We start from the raw sequence: 26824 nt of genomic DNA, 5'->3' as shown, positions 1-26824 counted from the left end.
AATACATAAATTTTTATGAACATGAATTCGAGTGGCTCACCCTTGATTGCACTTTTCTCGAAATTTGGTTTCCTCCTTTATTTTTTGGTACTGATCTGTGATTTTTCATGTGTTACAAAATAGGCTTTAGTTTAGAATAAGTTATCCTTTAACATCGGTTAATTCAAATGTTCACGTATTGGTAGAAATCAAGAATTGATTTCCACCCAATGATACTGGATATAGATTTAATAATTAATAGGGATTGGAATGTATCCCACTATCAAAATTTAAAGACAACTGCAGTGGTATTTTTATTGGTTTTTATTTTCTGTTGACTAGGAAAATAGGGGCTTGTGTTTTGTTGTTGTAATCTTTCAGAAATAAACACATCCATTCAATCAAAATTCAATGTTTTTGAATGGCATTTCTAAGGGTTCCGTGTAAATAATTGAGCATTAAAAGTGATTTGGCTGTTTAATCTGCTACCGTAAATAAGTTTTAGCAACAATATTTTGGTGATAGTCATAAAGACTCTAGATAGATGCGCCTTCAAAACTATTATAATCATACTAGCAGCTGGGGTCAGTATGAAATGAGACCATGCAGGTTCTTTTGAGTCCACTGCCTGCAGCGGGACCGTCCACGTCGTGTGATAGTCCTATCAATGTCAATTAAATGTTTGTTTTGTAACCCCGGCGATGCTTATTTACTGCGAAACGTGTAGGTTGTTATCCTGATATCTCAAATTTGGATAACTTGACTAGGTATTGTATTGTAATTATTATATGTATTCAGAAATCAGAAATCTTAATTCACCATTGATCATATTACATGAAATAGGCTTCGTCATACAATATAGGCTAAATCTATCATAATACTAAGGAAAAGAAAATCTACACATATAACAATCATAAACCTATATAGGTCCAAATACTACTGACAATAACAACATTTCTTGGCCAATTCTGTCTACAAGTGTTAATCTAGGATCACAGGACAGTCTAAAAACTCAGTTAAACAATAAAACGGATTTTTTAATAGCCAATCGTACATTTTCTTCTTGAAAACATTGACTGGTGCAGTTCTAGCATATGAAGGAAGTTTATTGAAAAATCTAATGCAGTTAATTTTGTGAGATGACCCAGTTTTGGCTAATCTGTTCATTGGGATATCAAGTCTCACCTTCCCTCTTGTGTCGTGGTTGTGTATGCTCTCTCTTGTGACAAATTCTTGTAAGTTCATTTTGATGTGCATTAATGAGCAGAAAATATACAAATTTACAACAGTGAGAATTTTAAGTTTAATAAATAATGGACGACAGTGTTCCACAAGGCTCGCCCTACACATATTGTGAATTACTTTCTTTTGAATCAATAAAATATCATTTGTTTGTGAGGAATGGCCCCATAAGAGGAGACCGTAGGTTATGTGTGATTCCAGAAGACCAAAATAAGCCATTCTAAGGTACTCGCCAGAAACAAAATCACTTAGTTTCCAGATAAGATAGCTAACCCTGGATATTTTTTTACATACATGTTCTATATGGGATCCCCAGTTTAATTTTGAATCAATATATATCCCCAAAAGTTTTACGGCTTTATTTTCTAAATCTCTGTTTAAACTTAAAGTAATAGTTTGAGTTTTTGTTTCATTACAAAACAGTTTATTGTCTGAGAACCAGGCAACTGCATTACTAAGGGAAGACTCAGCCAGGGTGTTTAAAATTTCAATTTTTCTATGTCTACAGAGAATTGTTGTGTCATCTGCATAGCAAATAACAGAGTTTGACACAACATTTGCTGGCAGGTCATTAATTGCGATGATAAAGAAAAATGGTCCTAGAACTGAGCCTTGCGGAACACCTATCCCTACATCTCTCAAAACTGAATTATTGTTTTTGAATGACACAAACTGCTTCCGATTGGTCAAGTAAGACTCAATTAATTTCAAAGGTTCACCACTAATTCCATAAAATTTTAGTTTCATCAATAAAATTTCAAATGGAATGCAGTCAAATGCTTTGCTTAGATCACAAAGAGAGAGCATGACAGAATTTTTCATTTCGAAGGCGTCTAAGGTTTCATTTACAATTTTCAGAACTGCAGTTGTTGTATTTTTGCCTTTCCTGAATCCAAATTGGCTACTTGTAATAAGATTATTTCTACAGTACAAGTCTTTTTGAAAGGTTACTTTTATAACATAATATTCTTTAATATTTATGTTATTGTATCCAGAGCTGGTAGGCCTATGCATAATATGTGAGCAACCAAAAATGTAAAAGGCATATTTGTAAGATATGTAGCTTCAGTTCGTTAGAATTAGAATACTGTACACTTAAAATAGCTGTAATATTTTTCACAGCCACATAGCTCAGTGTCTTTGGCTGCTATGGTTGATTGGCTTACATTTCTAGTTCTAGCCTGCACTATCTTATCTCTGGAGTCACCACTGGCTTGCCTAAGTGACTTACAATGTCCTAACATCACCTAGATGTTCTAGTGACAAGCATTTAGATTGGAAACTTGCAACGGTTATCTGAAAAAGTGTAATCATATAGTAACAGTAGTTAAACCTTTGATTTAAACTGAAATCAAGTGATTGTTAGTTTAGAAATTATTGCTGCTTAGAGTATAGGAAAGTGCAGGCTGCTTTATTCAAATAAAATATTTTAAAAACTCTGTTCCTCCAGACGTCATCCAGTTTTAGTATTGGAAAGGGTGTTTCTCCCAATAGAGAACAACATTTGTTCAATAGATGGACAAATGTTTCAGACATCTATGCAATTTTAATATAGGAAAGTGTACTTCCTCCAGAGCAAAAAAACTATTTCATGGAGTTCTTAATGCTGATAGTTGAAATGTCTAATGGGATGTATTGTTTTGACAGAAATTGAAACTAATGCTGCTGAAGAAGGACGACACGAGCACCAACAGTCTGCTGTCCCACCTGCGCAAGATCAACGACCATCTGGGACAGAAGGCCACGAGGTTCCTCACGGGGGACACCATGTGCTGCTTTGACTGTGAGCTCATGCCCAGACTGCAGCACATCAGGGTAGCAGGTACAGCAATACGATAAAACTGAACATCTGTCAGAAGTGTCAAATATGTGCTAACCTCTCCGCCAATGGCCGTTTTCACACTGCACGACACGGTGTTGTGGGAGTTGGAATCCTGTGTTACCAAATAAAACTGCTTAGCTTACACAATGATATAATAATAACATTTCATGATGCTCAAATATTGATGTGATTTAGGCTATACAATATTTTTTGCAGGACCTTTTTTTCTCAAGTTATGAAGAACATAATTGTTTACATTTTGATTAACTGTAAAATTTAATTTGTTTAGCTGTTTTCGGGAAGGTTGGGGTGGGGCGGCAGCGGAGTGGGGGAAGAGCCATAGTCTGTCTCACTCCCACAGCTCGGTATCTCTCTCTGGCACCAATGCTACGAGGAGGACACTTTCTAACCGGCCGACCTATTGTATCTAATTCACAAAACAGTTGTTAAGTGATTTTGTTTGAGTATTCCAGGGTTACCACCCCTCCTGAATCTGTCGACGCTGTGATTCAGATCGCAGGTGTCAATAGGTATTTTCCTGTTGACCCTAGTTTTATAGGTAGTTTTTCAAATATCTAACAAGTAGACAGTTTCTCTATAGTTTGTTACAATGAGCGTGTGTTCTAGGCAAGTACTTCAGTGACTTTGAGATCCCGTCGCATCTGAAGCACTTATGGCGTTACATGTACCACATGTACCAACTTGACGCCTTCACCCAGAGTTGTCCAGCTGACCAGGACATCATCAACCACTACAAGCTGCAGCAGGTACACTTGTGTTGCATATATTCCATATTTCCAACTAAGCCTATCACAATTATTTGTGAAGATATTTTCCTTATACATCAGCAAAAACAGGTTTTTTAATGCATGCGTTGCAGGTCTAAGGTACCTCTATTTCTTCCTAGGGAGTAAAAATCAGCTGTTGTATACTTCAGTAAGCAATTACATGTATCAAAATTAAGTACCAATTGTTTTAATCGGTTGTAGCTTATTGCTGCATTCTTGTCAATTTAGTTTGACATGTTGGTAGTGTTATGCTATGATATATTATACTGCTATGTAATGCTAAGGCTATGATTATACTAGGAGGCTGGCGTCCCACTTTGAGCCGAAAATGACATAATATGTGTTGGGATGCTAGCCTCTCGGATTGCTATTTATTTCAATGTTTTGTAACTTTAAGTGTGTTTTTAGTAAAATATTAAGAGCTTAGTACAACAAAATTGACCCAAGTTTGATAAAAATATTAACAAGCAAGTGACAACAGATAACAATTTAATAATTTCCATAAGAATAACATGAGAATTTTAAATTTATTTATTTATTTTTTATTTTATTTGTGGGTAACTACACATAAAAAAAAATTATTTGTTTTTAAGCTCTTTAAATGGTCTAGAGAGAAAATGAGAATTTTTGTGTTTGTGGGTCAAAAAAGAGAAAACCCCTTTTTTAACTTTAAATAACCCTTAAATTGTCCAAAAAGAACTCTAAAAAATGTGATATTTTGTATGGTAGTAACTTCTGACACCCTGTTATCAGAGATATCAAAAAGTCTCTGCATTTTCATAGAACACTCTTGTATAACTGTTGCAACTTTCAAAGTTCCTAAGATGTAACACAACTGATTTATTTACCAATCTAATGTTTAGTTGTCAAAAATCAATGTATTTCATTACATATTTAAAGGAGCAAAGCCCTCATCTAAGCCAACAATATACATACAGTAGACTCCCTCTTATACGGACTCTTCGGGACCGAGGCCAGTCCGGATAACGGTTTTTCCAGTTAAACCAACGTCCCCAAAAAATTGTTATGTAACCCAAATATTTGACTTAAATTTAGGAGAGTATTGTATTTAGACACATGATCACTGGTCTCAAATCTTTCACACGAGAACAGTCGTTTCAGTACCACCCGATTCCTACCGATGTGCTGTTAAAAATTGTCCGGTTAAAGAGATGTCATTTCTGCCGAGTGTAGTCCGGTTAAAATGTGTCCGGATAAGAGGGAGTCTACTGTATTATGTAGTTTATGTTTATATATAGTAGTGGTACAGATATTTGTTCCAATAAAAATAAATGATATGAGGTGACCAAAGATCGAAAGTCCCAAAATATTAGTACTTATTTTGGGATTTAGACTTCCTATTATTCTTCTAATACCATTGACAAAGTTGGCTTTCAGCTACCATGTTAGAGCAAGATAAATAATAATGTAATGCTTTTTCAGCAGGGTATGAAGATGAAGAAACATGAGGAGTTGGAGACCCCAACATTCACCACTTCCATCCCCATCGAGGTGTCCGGAGAAGACTAACATCACTGCGAGCCGCAAGGGGCATTGTTACTGCAGACCAACATTTCATTACTTACATTCTTGAGTAGATTATATTTATGTCATATTTTGTTTTAGGTTATAGAAAAAGCTTTATTATTGATATTTCAATACTATTTATTGCCACGGTTTATTAATGATTTTCAAAAGCGTGCCGGCAGAAGTTAAAGTGTTGTTTGACAACACAAAGCTTATTTATTGTAAGACTTCATGTGACTATGTGCATTATTCGAGTGGCCTTTTTTTGTACTCCTCATTGAAAAGTCTGATTAGAAAATGTCGACCAGTTTCAGTTGTAGTTCAGATTAATCATTAATTTGTAATAATGTCCATAATGTCCAACACAGGGCTATACTGTTGTACAGTGTTTGCCGTTCTGCAGTGATAATGAAGGCAACATTTTTGTGAACTAAAAATCGGTTACCGGCAACTTTCACAAAACTTTGTATAGTGAAAATTTAGTTTAAGCAAAGCCATAACGCTGTTTTCATGCGGTGTAAATAGGCATGGCCAAGTTAAGTTTCTTGTTACTGGGTTGGCTGCACCGTTAATTCTTGTTACGAACACTAACTATATAGTTTTTTTAACAAAATGTTAATCAGCACCGCTTTGTATCTTCAGTCTCTGTCCTTGTAAATATTTCAAAACCTGCCACTGCAACTTTTGTTCAATCATATTTTGTAAAGCCTGTAAATTAAAACATTTTCTACAATTTTAGATAACTAGCTAAAACTAAGGCAAAACTTAAATTAACTATTTGTTAATTTTTAAATTTTTAACAGGGTCTTTTTTAGTTTTGTTCCTCAGTTGCAGGTTGTCAATGCTATTTAAATTTACATTTGTTATTGCCTGATGCATTAATTAAGGTATGTTAAATCATTAAATGGCAATAATTTATTATTATTTAAGGTTATTTTTATTTGTGTATTTTTCACAAAGTACAGTTTATTTAAATTTGAAGGAATATATTTAAGCTAATTGTACTGTCAAATTTTAATAAATTTTATTTTGATTTATTGTAATACTCTGTCCTTTTTTACCTTTTTGCTTGTAAAATATAGTGTTCCTGCAGTTATGAAACCAGCCAATGACTAGTCTTGCACATCCAAACTAAACATGCTGCGGCTAGGTCGGTTAAGCCAAAAAGGTTGGAAAAAAAGACATAACATTTTATCCAAGCGAAACCCAATCAAGCCACCATTTCAACTGACAACAGAGTAAAATCATAACTTCTAAATCTGAAAATGGTGGTTCAGATGCACTCACTACTGTCAGTCCAGTCATACCAGTGGCGTAAATAACACTTTGCGGTGCAGGGGGGCCGAAGTCTGACTGTCACCGCTCATTTCAATCGCGGACAAATTTCTATCCTTGACCGTAGGAGACATTGATGATGTCTTCAAGACCGGAGAAAATATTCATGATTTTTCGACAATCGTGGGAAAAGATAAATTTCCGTGATAGCGGAAGACAATGACAAAGTGGCAAAGCTATCCTGAAAAATGGAAGGCTGTAGGCTGTCTCGGACCTAACCTATGGGTGAACTAGTAATAAACCCTCTTTTGGCAAAATCACTGTTGTCGAGTTATTCAACTCGCGTAATCGTATTCTAGTTTAGAGTATGCTAGGACTCAACTGCTATAGGCTGAATTGAACCTTTTGAAGCAGGTCTGTGCAAACTCGTGGTTAGTTGAGGGGTGAGGGTAAAGATAGTTTACAAATACTACCTTCACTTTCGGTTCGGGGTTGATAAAACTACCGCCAAAGTTCGCTTTATAATTTCAATATTCACAGTTTTTATTTCCAATTTAAATTCAATTACTTTATTCCCAAGTGAGATCAATGATAGTAAGGTACAGTAGCACTGTTGGTTATCGTTCTGACTTCACACCTAATCGACACTACTTTTTTGTGTATGCAAATCTGTACCTGTGGTAAATTGTAAATTAAATAAATATCATTATTTTGAAACCTGGAAACTTCACAGCCTCATGACATGCCTTCACAGTCGACATGAGCCGCTGGCGAGAGTTTGTGACAGCTTTTCGGCTATCACTACGGATTGTAGTTTTATATTCTTTAGCAAGAAACTTTTTCCGATGAACCTTGCTATGTTTACATTGCAAACTAGCTTTTAGCTGTGCTAGAGGAACAGGGAAATAGAAAGATTATTTACACAATTCTATAATGTTCAATGATGTTGTTTCCATTTGTACAAGTGCATGAAAAATACAACTGATCAAAAAGATTCATCAGGTAGCCTATATATTTTGTTTCAGAAAAGAAATTCTTAAAATAAAGCATACTTGGTACAAAGTAATTAATAACGTATATTATACATATTTACATTACGACACATATCTAGAAGTTAGCTTAGACAAAATTTTGTAGAAAACGGTTTACCAAAATATATAATTACATTATAGTTTAATCACTAGTACTAAATTAATCTTACTTATGTATATGTGGTGTACTATGATTGTATAGATTTATGACAATTAACAAGGGTAACGTAGCAATAGAATCAATAATATACACAACATACAAAACAACAATAGTTATAGATTCATTGAAATAAGATTTTTTCTATGTGATGTCTGATCTGTTCTATTCTATTCACTATTCAAACCAAACAGTTAGACAAATTAATATTTACAGTATTTACATAGCTATATTTTTCAATTAGTTATAAACGAACTTCAACTTACATATAAACAAACGTCGTGTTTGGTTCTAGAGGATGAATAATGTATATGTTACAGGCAAACCATATAATGCAAGCGCTCTCTACATTGGCTGAAGCTTTTGAGCAAAGTATCAAATAGAATAATAATGATAGGATTTTATACACCTTGACTAGGCGTTGCCTAGGCATTCAATGTCAGGCAAAGTATAAAATAAAGATGTTTCAATGTTGGTAAAAAAATAAACATTTAGGTATTTAACAGGATTGATTTATTTTATGTATAATTAGGTTAATTTATTATTTGGAAAAGTCTTAAAAAATTCTTTAGAATAATTAAATATTGTCTAAATGGTTATAGTTTATTTTAGATTAGATTTATGCCAAACAAGAGAACAAAAGTATAAAAAAAGCCCAACATCAGTGTGTTTTATACTTTGCTTAAAGTTTTCAGTGCCAACAGGCATCCTATAGAATGACTAGGCAAGGTATATAATAAGCTCTATTTCATATTTTTCCTGTTTATTTGAGGCATTGGTAATTCTATACAGTTGAACCTCTATAAGACAAATTTCAAGGGGTATGGGAAAAATTTGTAATATAGAGGTATTCTTAATAAAGAGGGTCGTTTTATCGAGGTTTAATGCTGCTGTTATTCTTCTTATTGAGGTTTCTCCAAACAATGACTGAGGAAGGAGGGATGGATAGGGGTTTCATGTTGAGACAAGCTTCTGTTTGTTTTGAAAACTACAGTTATGGAGGTTAAGATTATGAGAAATTCGACTTATAGAGGTCACGTTCGTTTTGTAGAGGTTTTGTGCTAAGAATATTCGTTGTTTGGAGGTTAATCAGTCCTAGCCCATGTCTTATGGAGGTTTTTAACTTAATTACTATGTTGTATAGAGGTGTTTTTAGCAATGACCTAGCCTATATGAAAGTGTCAAGGGGATTTAAAAAAAATTGTCATATCGAGGAATTTGTTTTATCGAGGTTCGTACAAACGAGGTTCAACTGTAGAATGACAGGATTATATACTTTGCCTGTAACATATATATACATTACAAGTATCCAAACTTAAGTTTTACTTGCAATAATTCCTGTAACAAAATAAACCTACCACCCCAAACAGTAAACCTTGTAGAAAATTATCATTAGTGTGGCTGAGACAAAAATACAAGTGGGTGGTAATTTTTAATAATTTAAAACCGACAAACAATTTCCAATAAAACAAAACAAACAAAAACTGAACTGATTGCGACCAACACATCACTAATATTGTATTAGAAGATGTGTTAGGCCTACAACATAAAATGTAAAAAATACTTTATTAAAAAAATTAACAAAATAAATAGTTCTTTTAAGTAGATTTCATACCTCCTATGAGTAACTTTTTAGAAGGTACATGTTATAGTGGCGTTTACAGGTACAGTAATAGTATTGATGATTCAATAGAAGTTAATGTACATAGGTACATACTAACTTTTGTGTATAGCCTAACTTGACACAAAAAATTCAAAAGCTTTTGTTTGCTCCATGGGAGTTTATTCCTCTATAAATAACAGATATATTTGACAGTTTCAAAGAAAAAGAATAAATCCACAACTGTTTATTAGATTATATTTATGATGGTTTAACACCAGGGTGTGTTTTTAACGAACAAAGAAGCATGGGTGTTAAAAGGCTTTGTTACAAGATCTGCTACTTTTGACCAGGCACATTTAAATTTTAAAGCCCGCATCAAATCTCTGATCCTACAGTTATTTAGGTCGATTACAGTCTCAATTGATTAGTGTTTAATATTGTTTGGAATTGTAAAATAAATTACTGTAGTCATAAACTAAAGTAAAATAGGAAAATCCAAAATCGTCTACAATTTGACTGTCACATTTTCATCACATGACGTATCCAGTGAGTCTCTAGTAGCTAACATTCAGCAATTGTACTGTTTAACATTAGATATTTATCTGTTATGTACATAATGATTGAATCACAGAAAGCTGAGCTGAACCAGTGCATGTTTTAAGACTCACATTGGACTCTCTCAATACTTACATCTTCTACAGGTGTCTCTACCTCGGCCACTTGCTCTGTAGCTTGTGAACTTCCCTCTTGCACGATGGAGACAGAACTTCCTTCTTGCATGATGGAGACAGAACTTCCTTCTTGCACGATGGAGACGGTCACATCATTAACATCATCTTCTTTGCCAAAGGTTTCTCCTTCTTCTGCATCAGAGTCTTTCTCCACCTTTATTTCTGTTACCAACGCTTTTTCTATAACTACATCATCTTCATTATCCCCTTGTTCCGCAGCTTCAACATCCTTGCCTTGTTCTTCATTGGGTACTCCACCCGGAGGCTCCACAGGTAATCCTAGTTTCTTCTTTTTTTCACGCTCAGCTTTTTCAACATCAGCCCAAACAGTTCTCACTTGGCGGAAAAGCTGTAAAAGTTAAGAAAATGTTAATACTTTTGTTGGGTAAACATTTATGTTTTTATGATAAGTTTAGTAATGTATGTTTTTGTCTCCTTCAGCAAATTAATCTAGACATTCTAGCTAAACAGATTTTAAGTTAGCAAGAATCAAACTATTGGTCCTAGTTAATAATAATCATTAACTAGGATTGTTTTTATAGCAGTGAAAGCCAGTTGAGCGGAGCAATCATGTTTCATGGTTTTTAATAAAGCAATAAATGAAAACATGTTTATAGATATTATACAAAATACAAATGTTCCCACACTCTGCATTGCTAGCCTTTACTACTTCCTTCACCACCTCCTACGTAGTGGACCTGTTTCCCTCCCTTCCTAGAGCATTTTAAGATTGCAGATAAATTAATCTAACTGCCACAGACAGTTCCCACACACCGCACTGCTGGCCTTTACTACTTCCTTCATCGCTTCCTATGTCGTGGACCTGTTTCCCTCCCTTCCCATAGCATTTTAGTATTTTAGACACGTTAATATAACTGCCCCATAACGTTCCCACACTCTGCACTGCTAGCCTTTACTACTTCCTTCACCACTTTCTACGTCTTGGAAATGTTTCCCTCCCTTCCCATAGCACTTGAGGATTGCAGATACATTAATCTAATTGCCACAAATGTTTCCCACACTCCGCACTTCTCGCCTTTACTACTTCCTTCATCACTTCCTACGTCGAGGACCTGTTTAAGTTTGCCATTTATGAGATGAATTAATGAATGTGATTCACCGCCAAATTGTTTGTTCAAGATAAAATGTTACAGTATTTTTTATAACCTTATTTAGCTACTTAAATCAAATCTGTTAAATACTGTACCTAAGAAAGTATGTTTTATCTATGACTGTACCAATTCGATCAGTGGTCTTTACCAAAATGTGACTTAAAATGTAAACCTAAGACTTTCTCTGTATTATTTTATCAGTGGTCATCATCCAAATTTTTTCCCTTTGTACTGTGTTTAGGTCGTGGCTTGATTTGAACATATGCTGATTCTTTATTTTGTTTACATTTACGTTGTTAGTTTGTAACCATCATGGAAACTCATAAAGCCAATGTAAAAAATTAAAAACTTTGAGTTACTTTAAAATTATATAAGCATTATCAAACATTGAAATTGGTTACGTCCAAACCATCTAAACATTTGACAAAACAACTTTGGTAAGTTTGGCTAAAATATTTTCAACCGTTATTGAGATTAAGTGTTATAAAGATTGCATTGAAGTTGATCCCAAAGAGCTTCGCTTAGCTCCGCTCAATAATCATTCCGAAATATTGCCGCCACAATTTATTAGAAATGAATTGGTTTTTTTTTGCAGCTCTTCAAAACTAAACTGGTACATATTTAACCACAGTACCTATAGATAGTTCTCTTAATTCATAATGAACTATTTAACAATGTTGCCAAAACAAAAGAATTAATAGCATTGAGTAACTGTATGGAATTAACCCATTTGGAAAGTGAAAAGCCAGAGTCTCTGTGAATTAAAGACTAGACTATTTATGTTTTTAGGTTAACTACAAGAAAACACTATATAGTAGTCCAATGTATCAATACTTGTCAAAAACTTCAATGTTTCGTAAACATGAGTAATGGATGTTCATCGTTACAACAGTAGTTGTCACTACAGTAGTTTGAGTTTTAAGATTCAAAACCTTTCAGATTCAACAAAGAACATTTAATATTTTTAAATATCAATCCGTTTACAGGTGTTCGATTCACACATAATTAACTTATTGGCAAAATATTTTATTCCGCTGTTAATTTTTTTTTCCTAAATTATGTTCTTTCATATCTTATATCATATGAATGTTTTTCACGAATTGTCCGTTTTTAACCTAAATAAAAGCCAAAGAATCAAAATCTGTGTCCTACTTCTCGATGCTACAGTAAAAAGAGGCAAAAAGTGTTAGGCCTATGTGCAATCATTATTACACTCACTAACACTGTAAACTTCCACCCAAGCCAGACACTGTTTATACTTAACAGAAACCCCTCCACTCCAGCTAAGCCACACATTAGTAAGCTCGACTGCACATGTACAGGACTCGATAAAACGCATGTAGAAAGACTTCAACGCTAAACTCATTGGAGCAACGCCTTGGCCAACTAGGGTACCATGGCACAGTCGGCCGAATGGGTCGATTGTCTACTAAACGACATGACGAGTCTAGTGCCCGTAGAACTAATTGAGCCCTAGTGGGTTTGCAGTGCTGATATATTGCCATGAAATGCAGTAACGGAACACATGTGAGTCGTAGTCATTGGGCTAAAGTTTAACACCTGAACATAGATGGACTAGTCGGTAATGATCAATGAATGTGTTTACATGTTTCCTAACATAAGTCAAATTTGTTGGTTCAAATTAATAAAACCGAACAAAGTTTAGTTCGGTATTAACATCAACTTAGGCCTACATCTAGCTCAGGTATGCAAAGAAATATAACAGTTAGCAACAAACGAATTAAATAACTTGTTTTCCTTTACCTTGCTCAGCCATTCCTCATCAGCCAATAACTCATTGAGGATAACTGTTGTATCCTTTCCTGAATCAGTCTTGCGTTTCTCCTGAACTCTCTTAACACAATCTATATACATGATGTACTTCTGATGTACAAGCTTGTTGTACAGTTGCACAAACTTGATGCACTCCAGGCATATCATGAAATCCTGTACAAAACAATAATTTACTTGACAACAAAGTCAACTTGTTAAGTTAAATTATCTGGGTCGTAGCTCCATAAAAGTTTTAACAAGCAACAGAAAAATGGTAAGAGAATCCATTATGATCCCAAGATGTTGTAATTCTGACTTAAAAAAACAGAGAAAAGTATTGATTAATACTAGTAGGCCTGTATGTATAAGTATTTGTATTGATCAAAATTAAACAAATATAGACGTAATGAGAATTAATTTTTACCGTAAGTTCTGATTTGGGTTATAAAGTTTTACTTGGATTCCCGATTTTGAACTTGACTTTAAGGTGTGGGATTAGAGATTCCAAATTTCTGGGTTTCAACATTACTTTAGTGCTGCACTTGTATTAAAACATCAGATAAACCCACCGATCGCCCTCATTGTGTCACCCCCACCGAAGCGTACAGACTTTGCCAGTTTTACACTCGTATAAGATTGAAGAAAATCTGAATTTTATTAAATCATTCCCAATAGTATCAAAGAGTGAGAAAAAAACTTTGTTCTTTTCCCTACAATTTGACGTTTAAATCGTTAAATTATCTTGAATAGTCCCCGAGCAACGACCGTTTAAAATCCCGGCACTCTTTTATAAACACCCTGTACTATGAACTTTTTTGATTGAACTCGTTACAGCATCCAAAGTAACCAGTAGGCCTAATTTTTCATCTAGTAACTGACCTTCTCATTCCTGTTGTTCTCCACCTCACATCCGTCCAGAGTGTTGGGGTTGTAGGGTTGGCCGTACAGTATGATCCTAGCATGCACCATGTTGCGTTCGCAGGCGTCACACACTGGTACCGGACCTGCCTTGAGATCAGCCAACACGTTGTAACACGGCCATGTCGTGACACTTCGCTGCAACGCTGACTCTACCGGCCAGCCCACCGCAGCCACCAGCCGTACACGTCGCTCCTCCGTCAACCTGTCTATCACCTCCACGTTCTGAAGGAAGTACTCGTCTGTGACAAACACACCAGGACGTTATTTGAAGAGTGACGATGGGTGTTGAAGTAGAATAATTATAGTTAAAATATAATGGATTAAATTATTCTGGTGGCTTCCTTGTGGCTGATAAGCTGGTTATCCAGGAACAATAGATATGTAGAATCAATTTCAGACCATTAGGCCTACCTAAGAACGGTCTTCAAGATCAGCCTGGCACCTTTCTCATTACTAGACTTTGATTGGTACAATAGCAGGGTTGGTACTAAATTTGGAAAATAAAATTCCCTGACTTTTCCAAATGAACAAAATTCCCTGACTTTTCCATGTTTTCCCTGACCGTACCAACCTTGTGGATGTCTTATGGATCTGTCTCGTCTGGTCTCTTGCTTGAACGAATCAATGGATTCAACAAATAAAAATGTATAACCCAATGTTTTCCCAAAAGTTTTCTTAAGCTCGATTACATTCGCAATACACCAAGCATTTTGCATCATAAGACATTCTTTGTCAAATTGAATGTCTGCCAAATCACTCCGGATGAGTGAAAGAGAATTATTTTGAACTGGAAACTTCTAAACAAACAGTGAGCACTTAAACCGCTCAGCTAAATAGTGAGTACGGTACCCTACTTTGACTTAAATTGAGTTTATCACCAAATTACTTTACTTTGACCATGTGCAAAATATACAAAAAACCAAGAACTTGGCTAACTTACCTTTCTCAGCAAATATTTCAGCCAGGAAGTTAGCATCCAGTGCTTGAGAAATAAGAGTTTGAATGTAGACCTCAAAATTGTCCTGATACTTGGCTGTTTGCAGAAGAGAATGTTCCAAGTAAGCCCTGCAATGATCAATAAATACCATGAATGACAGTTCAATCCTATATGAAACACTGTATGTGTGTGTTGATAGAAATACTGAGGACTTATATTTGTTATCAAGTCACTGAAGCTAGGTTCAAATAAACCAAAACATTTAAGTAATGGATACACTTATACACAATGGTTACACATGAGCTGTAGCCTAATAAATTTGAGTGACCAATGTTACACAATAGAAAATTTTCTTTGGTGTAAGGATTTAAAAGTAACTAAAATAAATTTCTTGTGAATGTGAAGATTACTCACTGTTCGACAGCAGGATCGACCATTTCTGATCTGAGGAATCTGACAATGGTTTCTGAGCGACTTTGCACTATGAACTGCACAGGAACTTTCTGGTAAATGCCCCTGTTCTGAGGAGTCCATCCAGAGTACTGCAAAAAAATGTACACTACTGTAACCATACCAATTGTGGAGGGAAAAACACACTATGTAGAAATACGTTACTTAGAGTTCCTAACAGTTCTTCTTTAGAAGAGGCTTCTTCAGAAGGGAGAATTAAAAATTATAATTATTACACAGAATCATCCGATTTTATAGGTTTATGATCATAGGGACATGAGGTTAATTTTATATTAAATGATAACTCATAAAAATACCATTTAAATGCTCAATATGACCCTCTTAAGATATTCATCATATAGGCAATACTCAAATTTGTCCCACACCTTAGCTAGCATGTCTTGAGTGAGTGCGGTTCTTCAGTTTAACCAATGTTGTTGGAGGGATATAAACAGTGTCTTTTGAAAACTCCCACACAAACAGTAAGGTCCTTATGATTATTTGAGAGGATAGCAGGCTTACCTGAATGGGAAAGAGTCCAAACTGACATATGATCCTGGCTTGGTTGGCCATCCGTGCCAGTTTGGACTCTTTCCCATTCAGGTAAGCCTGCTATCCTCTCAAAAAATCATAAGGACCTTACTGTTTGTGATTTGTTTGTGTGGGAGTTTTTAAAAGACACTGTTTAAATCAGTAGGGTGATTTCGACCATACTTGTTGTAATTTAAAACTATGGACCTAAATTAGTTGTTTTGAGTATTTTATCTTATGCAATAATTTTGTAGTATCTTGATCAAAAGCCCAGTGGCAAATGACGGCTATGTCCAGAATCAATCATTCTCAGAATTGGCCCGGCAACCTTTGGATTTGAAGGTAAGCACCATCCACTCGATTACCTAGTAAGTTAGCCACTTAAGATTTCATGTTAAAACTAACAAGACATGTGTAGAAACTCACAGTAGAAATATTTCGGTAAAGCTTTTCTCCGTTCTGATCGAAGGACTCGTACTTTTGCAGCAGTGTTTTTCCGTCCACTCGCCACAGAGCTGGATATTTTTCTGTCAACTCTTCTTTCACGACAATGAACTCCCCAGACTAAAATGAAATTCAAATTGCAGCTAAATCATTATACACATCACTTATATATAAGAAAATCATTAATAATTCAATTAAAAAAAAAAACTAAACAAACCAGTTAAAAAGAAATTGAATTCTTGTAGCCTATATTTTAATCCACCATGGAATTGGTGTGGGAATGATGGGAAAATTCATGGTAGTAGTTCATCACACCAGCTAATCCTACAGTCGAGACTTTATAAATTGGGTAGTTTGAAGCCTTACAATGCATTCCGCAGACGTCAGAGAGCAATCTGCAGAAGTCGGGAGGGAACGGCAAGACTCAATGGATTCTATAACATTTTATTTTCATTTATTTTAAAAACAGAATAATGGTGCTCCAGTCAACGATTTCCTTTTGGCGCTCTTAATACTTGAAATAACGGCTCTTTTTAGATGTTCAGTTATCCGGTATTTTCAATAATATGGTGCCAATAAAATCTTGAGCGTGCCAAACTAGACAAGTGTGTATCGTATTGTGATTGTAGGCAAACTAAATGGATGCCAATATTTTTCTCTTGATAAGGAGGTATAGTCGTTTGGATAAACAATTTAAAATGAACGTTAATGACAACATTTTGTTTTATGACAGGAGGGGTTCCTGATAGTGCAATTACATTAAGAGAACAAACATTTTAGTTGAAACGAAATAAAAATAGTGTTGAGTTCATTTATGCTAATTGAATTCTGAATAACTAATCAAACACAGTTGTCGGATGCTAAAAAGTAGGTAGGCCTACTGTGAACAACCTAATTTGTCCTAGTTCCTTACCTTAAAAGGGAAGTAATCTTCGGTGCCTAGAGTGGCATCAATTTCTTCCTTCTCTTTGGTTGCCTTAAAAGCTTTCACTGCTCTTCTGGTCTCTCTCTTACGAATTTTTTGGGAACCCTTCGATCCACCTGAAAATATCACAGCTTACAATTTTTCTATTCAAAATGGTAAGGATGAGCAAAGACAACCAACATATGATCTTAAATGTAGATATGAATTGTTTATAAATTTGCAGATATATGGATCTGAGTGATTGTATTTAGCATTTGGAACAATCTCCGTATCTTTAGTGTTAAGCAATGTTTCCAACTTGCATTGTTGTTAGCTGATAAGTTATATTTCAATCTATTTGTTTTTGACATATTTTAATCCTCTACGAAATATGGGGAAAACCTCAGACCTTTTGCTTGTTTAAAAATAAAAAGATATCAAACCAGTACTATTTTTTCCAACCATCTTACAATAATTAATTATTTTGATTTGATTTTAGCTTATTTTTCCCTGAAAGTAAACAGCTATTAAGGCCTTGTGATACAACCTATGTTTAAGGCCAGCTTTTAGTTTTTGTTTTAAATTTTCTAGAATCCCAAGAAAAAAAGAGAAACCACTTTATTTGGATTGAAAGTACCTGGCAGTATATCTACCAACATGTGGACCACTATGAACCATCAACAACTGCATTACATGAAAAAGTGTGGTAGGGGAACCAATTCCAACATTACCGTACTACAAACACGGATAATCATAGTTACATCACAAGAAACCAAATAAAAGTTGATAAGCATAAAAAATATATATTTTAAGCAAGCACCATCATACATTGTCCGGAATACAAATTTTTAATCAATTACCAATAAAAATGAAATATGAAACAGATGACAACAAATTTTAAAACACTCTAAAATCACATTTGACACAAAATGCTCTATTTATGAATTCAAAGATTTGTGAGCTAAGAAATAACAGCATTGAATTAAAATGATTTAGGTCTATTGCTGTTTCACTAAGTATATTTTTGTTTTGTCCTTGAGAGATGCCCATATTATTTTGTTGTTTTGTTTTTGTGTATTATATTTGTCTTTTATTTGTGTTATTTTATGTAATGATTACTTTGACGGCATTCTTGCATATACAATACATACTAATGAATAAAGATGTTTTGAATAGAAATTAATAGAATTGAATGCAAATTAACCTGTTTCAAAATAATAGTATAAAGCTCCTCTTGATAGACCCTACATTAAAAAGTAAGTTTTACCACAAACCCTGGAAGGCTTGCATACCTCTGGCTGGGGCTGATTTGCAGCTGTCGCAACGCCATGTGCCGCGCTTCGAGCCCATCTTCAGCACTCGCTGCATTGTCTGCAGACTAAGGCAACTGCAGTGGAACTGATTCTTGCAGCTGGAACATTTTACTGCATCTGTCGGGTCGTCTGCAAAGTTGCTGTTACACACTGGGCAAATACCTGGGGTCCAAAAAGTCTATTAGTAAAGGAATTTATGTATACTGAACTGTAAAATTCTACTTCATACTAGGAGTTTATTTTTTTAAATATTTTTCTGTCTTAAATATGTTTTTTTTTACCACATACGTAAATAAGGTAAGCAATTTGTTTGTCAGTGCACAGTATTAGTTGGTGTGAAAGTTGATGATGAAGCCTATTCATGTAGGTAATATGATCAATGGCAAAAGAAGATTTCTGAGTATGAAGTTCAAAGACAACACTAAGTAACAAGCTACCGCTATAACCACGTTCTCTCTAAATGCCATTTCTCTGTATGGTAAGATAAATACGATATATGTAACTATAAGGTTGGAAATATAACAATAGAAACAAGACCGTTAAATTATCAATAATTAGAAAAATTAAGTTCAAACTGTCATTTCTCCAAAATGATCTGTCAGCAGTTAACAGTAACTAGTATCAAGACTATATAAAAGTAAAACTATATTTGGTTGGTGTTACTACCACATACCAGACACATCGACAACTTCAGCTTTTGGTTTAGACTTCTTTTCTTCATCGGATGACTCCAAAAACCGAGAACCTGACAATGCTTTAGATTTTCTTCGTCTTCCACTTCCAAAAGCTTTGCCATACTCATCTTCGTCATCAGAATCCTAGTGACAAAATCACAATCAGCAACAATAATATTAGTCAAATAGGACGCTAAGCTACTAATTAGTAATTTCCACAAGTAAAATTCTACATCATAAGACGAGGTAATTGTAATTGAAGGGTGTTCAGCCAGTCATCTTTGCATTAGAGTGTCAAAGTTATTGTTCCAGGAAGCAGAATATTGAAAGGGTGAGCAGTGAGAGACATGTTTTACTACTGCAAACATAGCCAAAATACTTTACTCCAAAATCATTCTAAAAATAACACAAGACTTGAAAATTGTTAACTTGATACTTAACTAGTAGGCTAATACTGTTGTTTTAGACTTATAAATTTGTTTTTTCAAATTCAACTATATACTAACTGATATCTCCGTGTTTCCTATGCCGAAGAGTTATTTTTAATAAGTTAGGCCTCCTTAGGTTTTTTTTTATACTGATATTTTTATTAATGTTTTTTAATAAAAGATTTTATATCTTTGTCTGTTATTATTATTTTTGTATTTAACCAGTCTGTCATAAATCAGTACCTAGGTATTTAAAAATGTTTAAAAAATCTGGTTAAAATGTGGAACGTGCATTTCCTGTTATGTATGAGAATGTAAACCCCGTCTCGATCTTGTCTCAAAATTTTATGAGGAATAGAAAATCTCATCTCGTCTCGAACTAAAAACCCAATCCCGTCCATCCCTACTTCTTGGAGATAAAGTTTTCGTTTATAACCTCTCATTACCACTGATAGTTATGCAACCACTCACTACACCTCTTGTTGTATAATTAATTAAATTGGTCTTTGATATGTTGACATTCAAAGCATTACAATTTTACTTCTTTTCTTTCAATCCTTGTATCAACTGTAAATGAATTTTTTTTAAATAAAGCACTTTTTTCTTTCTTTTTTTCTTGAACCTCATTGGTCTTTTACTGCTTTAAAGTAAAAAAAAATACCCCCGCCGCAGCAAACCTGCAGACTAAGCGAATTTCCATTGACCTGATTGGATTTACACTAAAATGCCTCCATAAAAATAGCACATTTATTTTCTATTTAAATAGAATTAGTTTAACAAGTACCTTAGGTTTGCTGCAACAGGGAGGGTAAAAAAGATTTTTTTATAAAATGATAATAGTTTAGTAAGAAATAAAAGTATTTTCAAAATCGATCAAAATATGTTCATAAACAAGCAAACTACAACAGTTGACTTATTCTCCATAAGAATAACATGGGAATTTTAAAATTACAATTTTTTTTAATTTTCTCCGTAGCAATTAGGCGCATAATAACGCTTCAATATACTAAATTATTTGTTTTTTTAAGCTCTACAAAGTGGTTTAAAAAGAAATTGTGAAATTTTGTGTTTTTAGCGGCAAAAATGGGAAAAACCTATTTTTACCCCATAAAACCCCCCATAAACCCCCGTTCCCATAGTCCGATCATGCTGGTTCACGAACTCATTCAAGTTTATCCCGCCTTACACCTTCAAACCAAATTTTATCAAAATCGGACAAAAATTACTCAAGTTATTGTGCGGATGGACACATATATATATATCTATATATAGATATATAAAAATTTGAACGAATGGTGTTTTTGGCCTCTGGGGACATCAAAATGAAAAAGTAAATCGGTCCCGGGCTTAGGTCTTACCATGAGACCTACGGTAATAGCTACTTCCCTATAGGGAAATTCGCTAAAAAACAAAAAAAAACAATGTGAATGTGGTAAAGTGAATCTTTTCTATTTTAAAAACTGAGAATTGAAAAAAGCTAGTTAAAAAAAACCATTGAAGTCAAATATATTTTGTGCTATTCTGCAAACATTTCCAAACCATAAAAGGATAAATACTCAACTATTTAATCAGCTCTAATCTTACCTCATCTGGACTCCAAGCCTGGTCAGAATCCGAATTGCCTGAGAATAGTTCATCAAGTTTTTCATCGAGACTAGGAGTCTCTTTTGCTTTTCTTCTAGCACTTCTACGCGTAGGTACCGGTAATGGTTCTTGTGACTCTTCTGTAAAAGATAATCAGAAATCAGACTTTTGGGATAAGCTTTGTGTACGATATACTGATGAAGTGTCCCTGTTGCTCGAATTCTAGCAATTGCTAAGAATTACAGGCGTTAAGAAAATACGTTCACAAGCCTTATACTAATACTGTAGAATCAAAATTAAAATTCCATCAAATTAAAGGGTCAATTGCATTTCAAGATAAAAATTTATAAAAATATAAATTTATTGGGTCCATTGTAAAAAAAAAGTTTAGTTAGTATAATTTTTGTGCCATTAGGTTTTTCATTAGTAAGCAACCGCTTACAACATTTTAAATTGACCACTACGTTTAAATCCAATAAGATATGAATGAAATGAGATAGACATTATATGAAATGCATGCTGGTATTTATAATAGTTCCATATAACTAAGTTATACAACCACATTCTGTTTCAGTAAATTAATGAAAAATGTACAGACATAACCACAGTATACTAAGTGTTAACGGACTCAGAGAATATAGTTCATCTTACCCATAAAATATTTTGTTAAATTTGTGAATATTATCTCATTTTTAAATGTATGTTTGGGCACATTCATAAATTATGTCAACATAATTTTAATTACATTCTTACTAGGGATGGACGAGATTGGATTTTTAGTTCGAGACGAGACGAGACGAGATTTTTTATTTCTCATAAAATTTCGAGACGAGATCGAGACGAGATTTCTCTTCTCATACACAACGGGAAATGCACGTTCGAAATTTTTACCTGATTTTGTAACATTGTTAGATGACTGTTTAAATACTAAAATCCTATACTCTAATACGAGCAATGTTTGCTTGTATGTATGTATGCTTGCTTGCTTGCACCAAGATCTCGAAAACGGCTCCGACGATTTTCTTCAAATGTTGTAAATAGATTATTTTTGGCCTAAAAACGAGTTTACTACAGTTACAACTGCCAACAAAAATCTAATTACGTAGAAAAATGAAACTGAAAGTCACATTTTTTTAACATTAGTCTTATGGGTTGCTAAGTAACCATGTTGGAAGAATTAAATAACAAGGAAAAAGTAAACAAAAGACTTGTAAGTTAAAACATGTGTTCATAAAGGCATCTACCCACAGTATACTAGAAATTACAAAATACAGTACAAAAGCAAAAACATCAGTTGTTACTATTAAGCAAAGATTATGCTGAAGATTACTGGATACAATGTTTGTAGTAAAGGCTAGCAGTGCGGAGTGTAGGAAGCGTCTGCGGCAGTTGGATTAATGTATCTAAAATACTCAAATGCTACGGTTAGATTCCCCATCCTTATGGAACAGCTGAAGCCAATTTTATTGGTAGTTCTGTCCGGTTTTCTGTAGATGTCGTTTTTGTCTACAATCTGTTTCTATTATTTTAGGGTTAGTTTCTCATTATTTGTGTCTCACTGTTTGGTTATATAGCTAATGGACGAGTTATTGTTTATGATTAGATAGTTTTATTTGGTTAAACTAGGGTTTAAATTACTGAAATAACAAGAAACAAATTGTAAACCAAACACGACATCTACAGAAAACCGGGCGGATCTAACAATAAAATTGGCTTCAGCTGTTCCATAAGGATGGGAAATCTACTAAGGGACTATGTTTTATCATGTTCTATCCATGCTTAAATCCTAAGAAAAGGGTAAAATATTTATGTAGTATGAAATTATGGACCTATGTCAATTATTGTATGAGCTTTATGCAAGCACATACTTTGGTAACTATATATCTCAACTCTAGAACGGTAAAAAGTGTATTACTATATCACTAGCTCGAAAAAAGTCGAATATATTTTATTCTTATTGTGGCCAACTTTGTTTAAAATCTAGAGTCGACTCAATCCGATTGGATTGTATTATGTCATTATGCATTATGGCAAAACTAATACTGAAATAAATAATTACAAAACTAATACTGAAATAAAAATTTTGCATTATGCACATGTGGTTAAAAGTCACATGTTTGTGATTAACGTATCAACAATAGAGTTTTGTTTGTAAACATCTTGCCTCAAAAAATTCGTTACTAGATGGAAATGTACTCAACAAAAAATCTGAAATCATGAAAAGAGGACGACCACCAAATAGAAGTTTGAAGAAGTTGGGGAATTTCTTTAAAAGTCACAAAGCTGATGAAGACCAGGTAAGTTATAAAATATATACCTTTATTAATTTAATTACATACATTAAATCCGTGTGGTATGTCATTACTAGCTTACACCACGAATACAGAAATTGGAATAGAGTTGCTTATTTTATATTTCTCTATAGTTCATTGTGTGAGGTACATTAAAAAGTTAGATGACAATTTACAATTTTGTGAACATCATTACATTGAAATAGTTATATTTTGTTTAGGATGGATTAAAACAATTCTATAAAGGTAGGATAACTAAGGAATAAACTTATTTGTTTAATTAAAAAATTTGAATTCTTAACTTTTGTCCAATTTACTGGTCATTATGGTTAAATAAATATAATGATGTCAGTTTCTCTAATAAATTTTAGTAGTTAGGCAAGCTCATGAGGAGTTTAAGGTAAGTTTTCAATACTTCAAAACCTGTAGATAAGAATGGTTTTGTATGAGCTAGCATCCAATTATAAATTTGTAAAATCTAATATCATTCAGGAATTTGTTCTATTGAAATAGCAAGAGTGTTTCAAGCAGAAAGTTTGTGCCTTTTTCACCCAAACAATAGAGAAGCAGGCTGTAAGTTGAATGTGACATGGTGGGGAGACCGTCTTGAGCATTGTCCTACACACAAATATCTTAGTGTAGTGTAGTCTTACTTCGGTCCAAAAAGAGCTTCATATCACGGACACGAGTTCTGGATGGATCACACTCAGAGCAATCGGATGGAAAGGTGGGAGGCCAACCCTCCCATACCAGCCAGGGAGGAACTGGCTCCTGGTGGATGCCTTCATTACACGGTGTGGAAGACTCAAGACCGAATCAGGGTCGAGGTACCAAAATGCAAGACAAACATGCAGAAATGGGTCTCTTACAAGACGAAGAAAACGTCTGGTGCGTGTGGTGTTGTTCAGGATCCCGGCCATGTACTGATGTCCATGCCTAGACCACATTAGATTACCTTTTACAAGCGAATGACAAAGCCATATCGGTAGCTAATTTCTGGAAAAGCGAAGTCTGATTTCCGGACACGGAAAGTAAGTAAGTAGCATTGTGGAGGAAGAGGTAGGCTATAGGGTTGGTTACCATTTTTTACGACCTTTAGAAAGGAGCTTAAATTTTCTTTCTTTGATCAAACATTTTTTTTTTATTTCAGGCTGCAAAAGAACCTGATCCTGAAGGACCTGAGGGGTCTGGTGTATGTGTCTTAGAAGTTCAATCTGAACAAAATGTGAGTCTTTATTATCATCTCAACCGTATTATTAATGTAAAATTATTCAAAAGTATTAATTTATTTAGTTTATAAATATTATTTTGTGATAAATTAATAATACAGTACCAATAACTAATAAAGTAGATAAGTAATCAGTCACCAATTTTACGATCTTTGAAAAATAGCTTACACTTAGATACAATTAAAATTACCTTTCAACAAGCATAAAAGACAAATATTTAAATTTCAGGTCACAAATGGAGTGCGCATGTTACCAGATCAATCAGATGAAAATGTGAGTATGAGTAACTATACCTAAACCGCATTGCCACAGTAGGCTAAATAATTTTAAAAAGTTGAACCATTCTTTTTGTGGTTAATTCATATTTGAAATTACATTTAATGTACTGTAGAAAAGTATGAGTTTGGTTCAAACAGAAAATTTAAAAAAAATATTCTAATCACGCAAAAAAATCTGTCATTATTGTTATTGTATGCGGTTAAAAATTGCATTACTCGATTTTTGGACAGTGTAAATGCCTTATGTACCTAAAGACCGGAATAGAAAAGATAACTTTTGCAAAAAGTAACCATTAATGGTGGATATAGGTTAGAGGATCATCATATATTTTCATGAGTCTTTACTGTTGCTAGTAAACAAATAGACCTACTGGTATTGTTTGTTGAAGTTGTTATACATTTATTTTTATTTTCCATTATGATAAATTATTATTCTTATTCTGGTATTGGAGTATGCCAAGAGTAAGTATAACGCAACAAGTGTAGATAGGAATATATTCTAAAATTGGCCAGGTGATGCTTCAATTTTTACTCTCAGTAGACTAGGATACAAATGTTGCAGTATTACAAATTAACACAACCTTAATACAGATTTTTTATTTGTACAGCTGATGACTTCCAACAAACCCATTAGATGTGCAAAGATAAGGGCTCTGGAGATAATTTCTGATGTAAGTGCTCAAATAAGTCAATCTATGGTGGAAGAAAAGGTAAATTATTTTGAGCAAAGAAGAATGTCAGAAGACAGCCAGGCTCGTGCCACTCGCCTTGAGGAACAGCGACAAAGAGACGCCAACCGCAGGGCTTCCGAGGAGGAGGAGAATCGAGCACGACGCCTCGAAGAACAGCGGCAAAGAGACGTCAACCGCAGGGCTGCCGAGGAGGAGGACATGCGAGCACGACGCCTCGAAGAACAGCGGCAAAGAGACGTCAACCGCAGGGCTGCCGAGGAGGAGGACAAGCGAGCACGACGCCTTGAAGAACTGCGGCAAGCAGCCGCTATCCGCAGAGCCGCCGAGGACGAAGACGAGCATGTTCGACGTCTTGAAGAACTGCGGCAAGCAGCCGCTATCCGCAGAGCCGCCGAAGAAGAAGACGAGCGTGTTCGACGGCTTGAAGAACTGCGGCAAGCAGCCGCTATCCGCAGAGCCACCGAGGACGATGACGAGCGTGTTCGACGTCTTGAAGAACAGAGGCAAAGAGATGCCAACCGCAGGGATGCTGAAGTGGTAGACGAGCATGCTCAACGCCTGCGAGAACAGCGTCGTCGTACAGCTGAAATACGACAGAATTCTGAGCGTAACCAACTTCAATCCTATAAAGCCGCTGCCTCAAGCCTCGTAGAGTACAGCAATTTGGGAATGTTTGACATCGCATGTGTTCATTGTGGTGCTGTTCATTTTTTAAAAGAGAGAGTGCAGAACAGAATTCACCCTAATTCATTTGGTGACTGTTGCCTTCATGGTCGCATTGAACAACCTGCGCCAGAGTTTCCCAATGAATTGGCATTGCTGTACACAAAACAACACAGACTAGCCAAACAGTTCCACGATAAAATTCGAAATATTTCTGCCTGTTTTGCTTTTTCTTCATTCAATGTTGCTGATGACAGGACTTTCAATAGTAAAGGTATTTATACATTTACTGCTGGTGGACAAGTGTATCACAAGTTAAATTTGGCGGCTCAGCCAGTCAGCAACAGTGAGGGTGATTTGGAAAGACCTAGATATGGCCAAATGTACTTCATTGATCCGGAAACAGCCGTTGCAGAACGTATGAATGAACCAATGAATCAAGGCA

At 34.8% G+C, this 26824-nt stretch overlaps 2 protein-coding genes across 4 annotated transcripts in view; one reads left to right on the top strand and one right to left on the bottom strand.

The window, feature by feature from the left end:
- Window positions 1-6401, top strand: part of LOC128990746 (chloride intracellular channel exc-4-like) — a 48611-nt gene extending 42210 nt beyond the window's left edge. Inside the window, exons 4-6 of one of the 2 annotated variants that reach the window (XM_054413296.1) lie at window positions 2869-3043; window positions 3671-3810; window positions 5278-6401. In XM_054413296.1, coding sequence (XP_054269271.1) covers window positions 2869-3043; window positions 3671-3810; window positions 5278-5361 — 399 coding nt within the window. In that variant the 3' untranslated portion in view covers window positions 5362-6401. Of the gene's footprint in view, window positions 1-2868; window positions 3044-3670; window positions 3811-5274 lie in introns of both variants that reach the window. The other variant, XM_054413295.1, reaches the window with a different exon arrangement.
- Window positions 6402-7547: 1146 nt separating this feature from the next.
- Window positions 7548-26824, bottom strand: part of LOC128988797 (uncharacterized) — a 35534-nt gene continuing 16257 nt past the window's right edge. Inside the window, exons 3-12 of one of the 2 annotated variants that reach the window (XM_054410449.1) lie at window positions 21227-21366; window positions 19214-19358; window positions 18520-18702; window positions 17237-17364; window positions 16306-16443; window positions 15313-15440; window positions 14902-15026; window positions 13920-14200; window positions 13032-13214; window positions 7548-10504 (exon numbers count right to left, since the gene is read on the bottom strand). In XM_054410449.1, coding sequence (XP_054266424.1) covers window positions 10082-10504; window positions 13032-13214; window positions 13920-14200; window positions 14902-15026; window positions 15313-15440; window positions 16306-16443; window positions 17237-17364; window positions 18520-18702; window positions 19214-19358; window positions 21227-21366 — 1874 coding nt within the window. In that variant the 3' untranslated portion in view covers window positions 7548-10081. The remainder of the gene's footprint in view (window positions 10505-13031; window positions 13215-13919; window positions 14201-14901; window positions 15027-15312; window positions 15441-16305; window positions 16444-17236; window positions 17365-18519; window positions 18703-19213; window positions 19359-21226; window positions 21367-26824) is intronic. The other variant, XM_054410450.1, reaches the window with a different exon arrangement.

The sequence above is a fragment of the Macrosteles quadrilineatus genome, unplaced genomic scaffold, assembly GCF_028750875.1.
Source record: "Macrosteles quadrilineatus isolate MER2022 unplaced genomic scaffold, UCM_ALF_1.0 Scaffold_3__2_contigs__length_128488019, whole genome shotgun sequence".
NCBI classification, from domain to species: domain Eukaryota; kingdom Metazoa; phylum Arthropoda; class Insecta; order Hemiptera; family Cicadellidae; genus Macrosteles; species Macrosteles quadrilineatus.
This window is presented reverse-complemented; position numbering and strand designations above follow the sequence as displayed.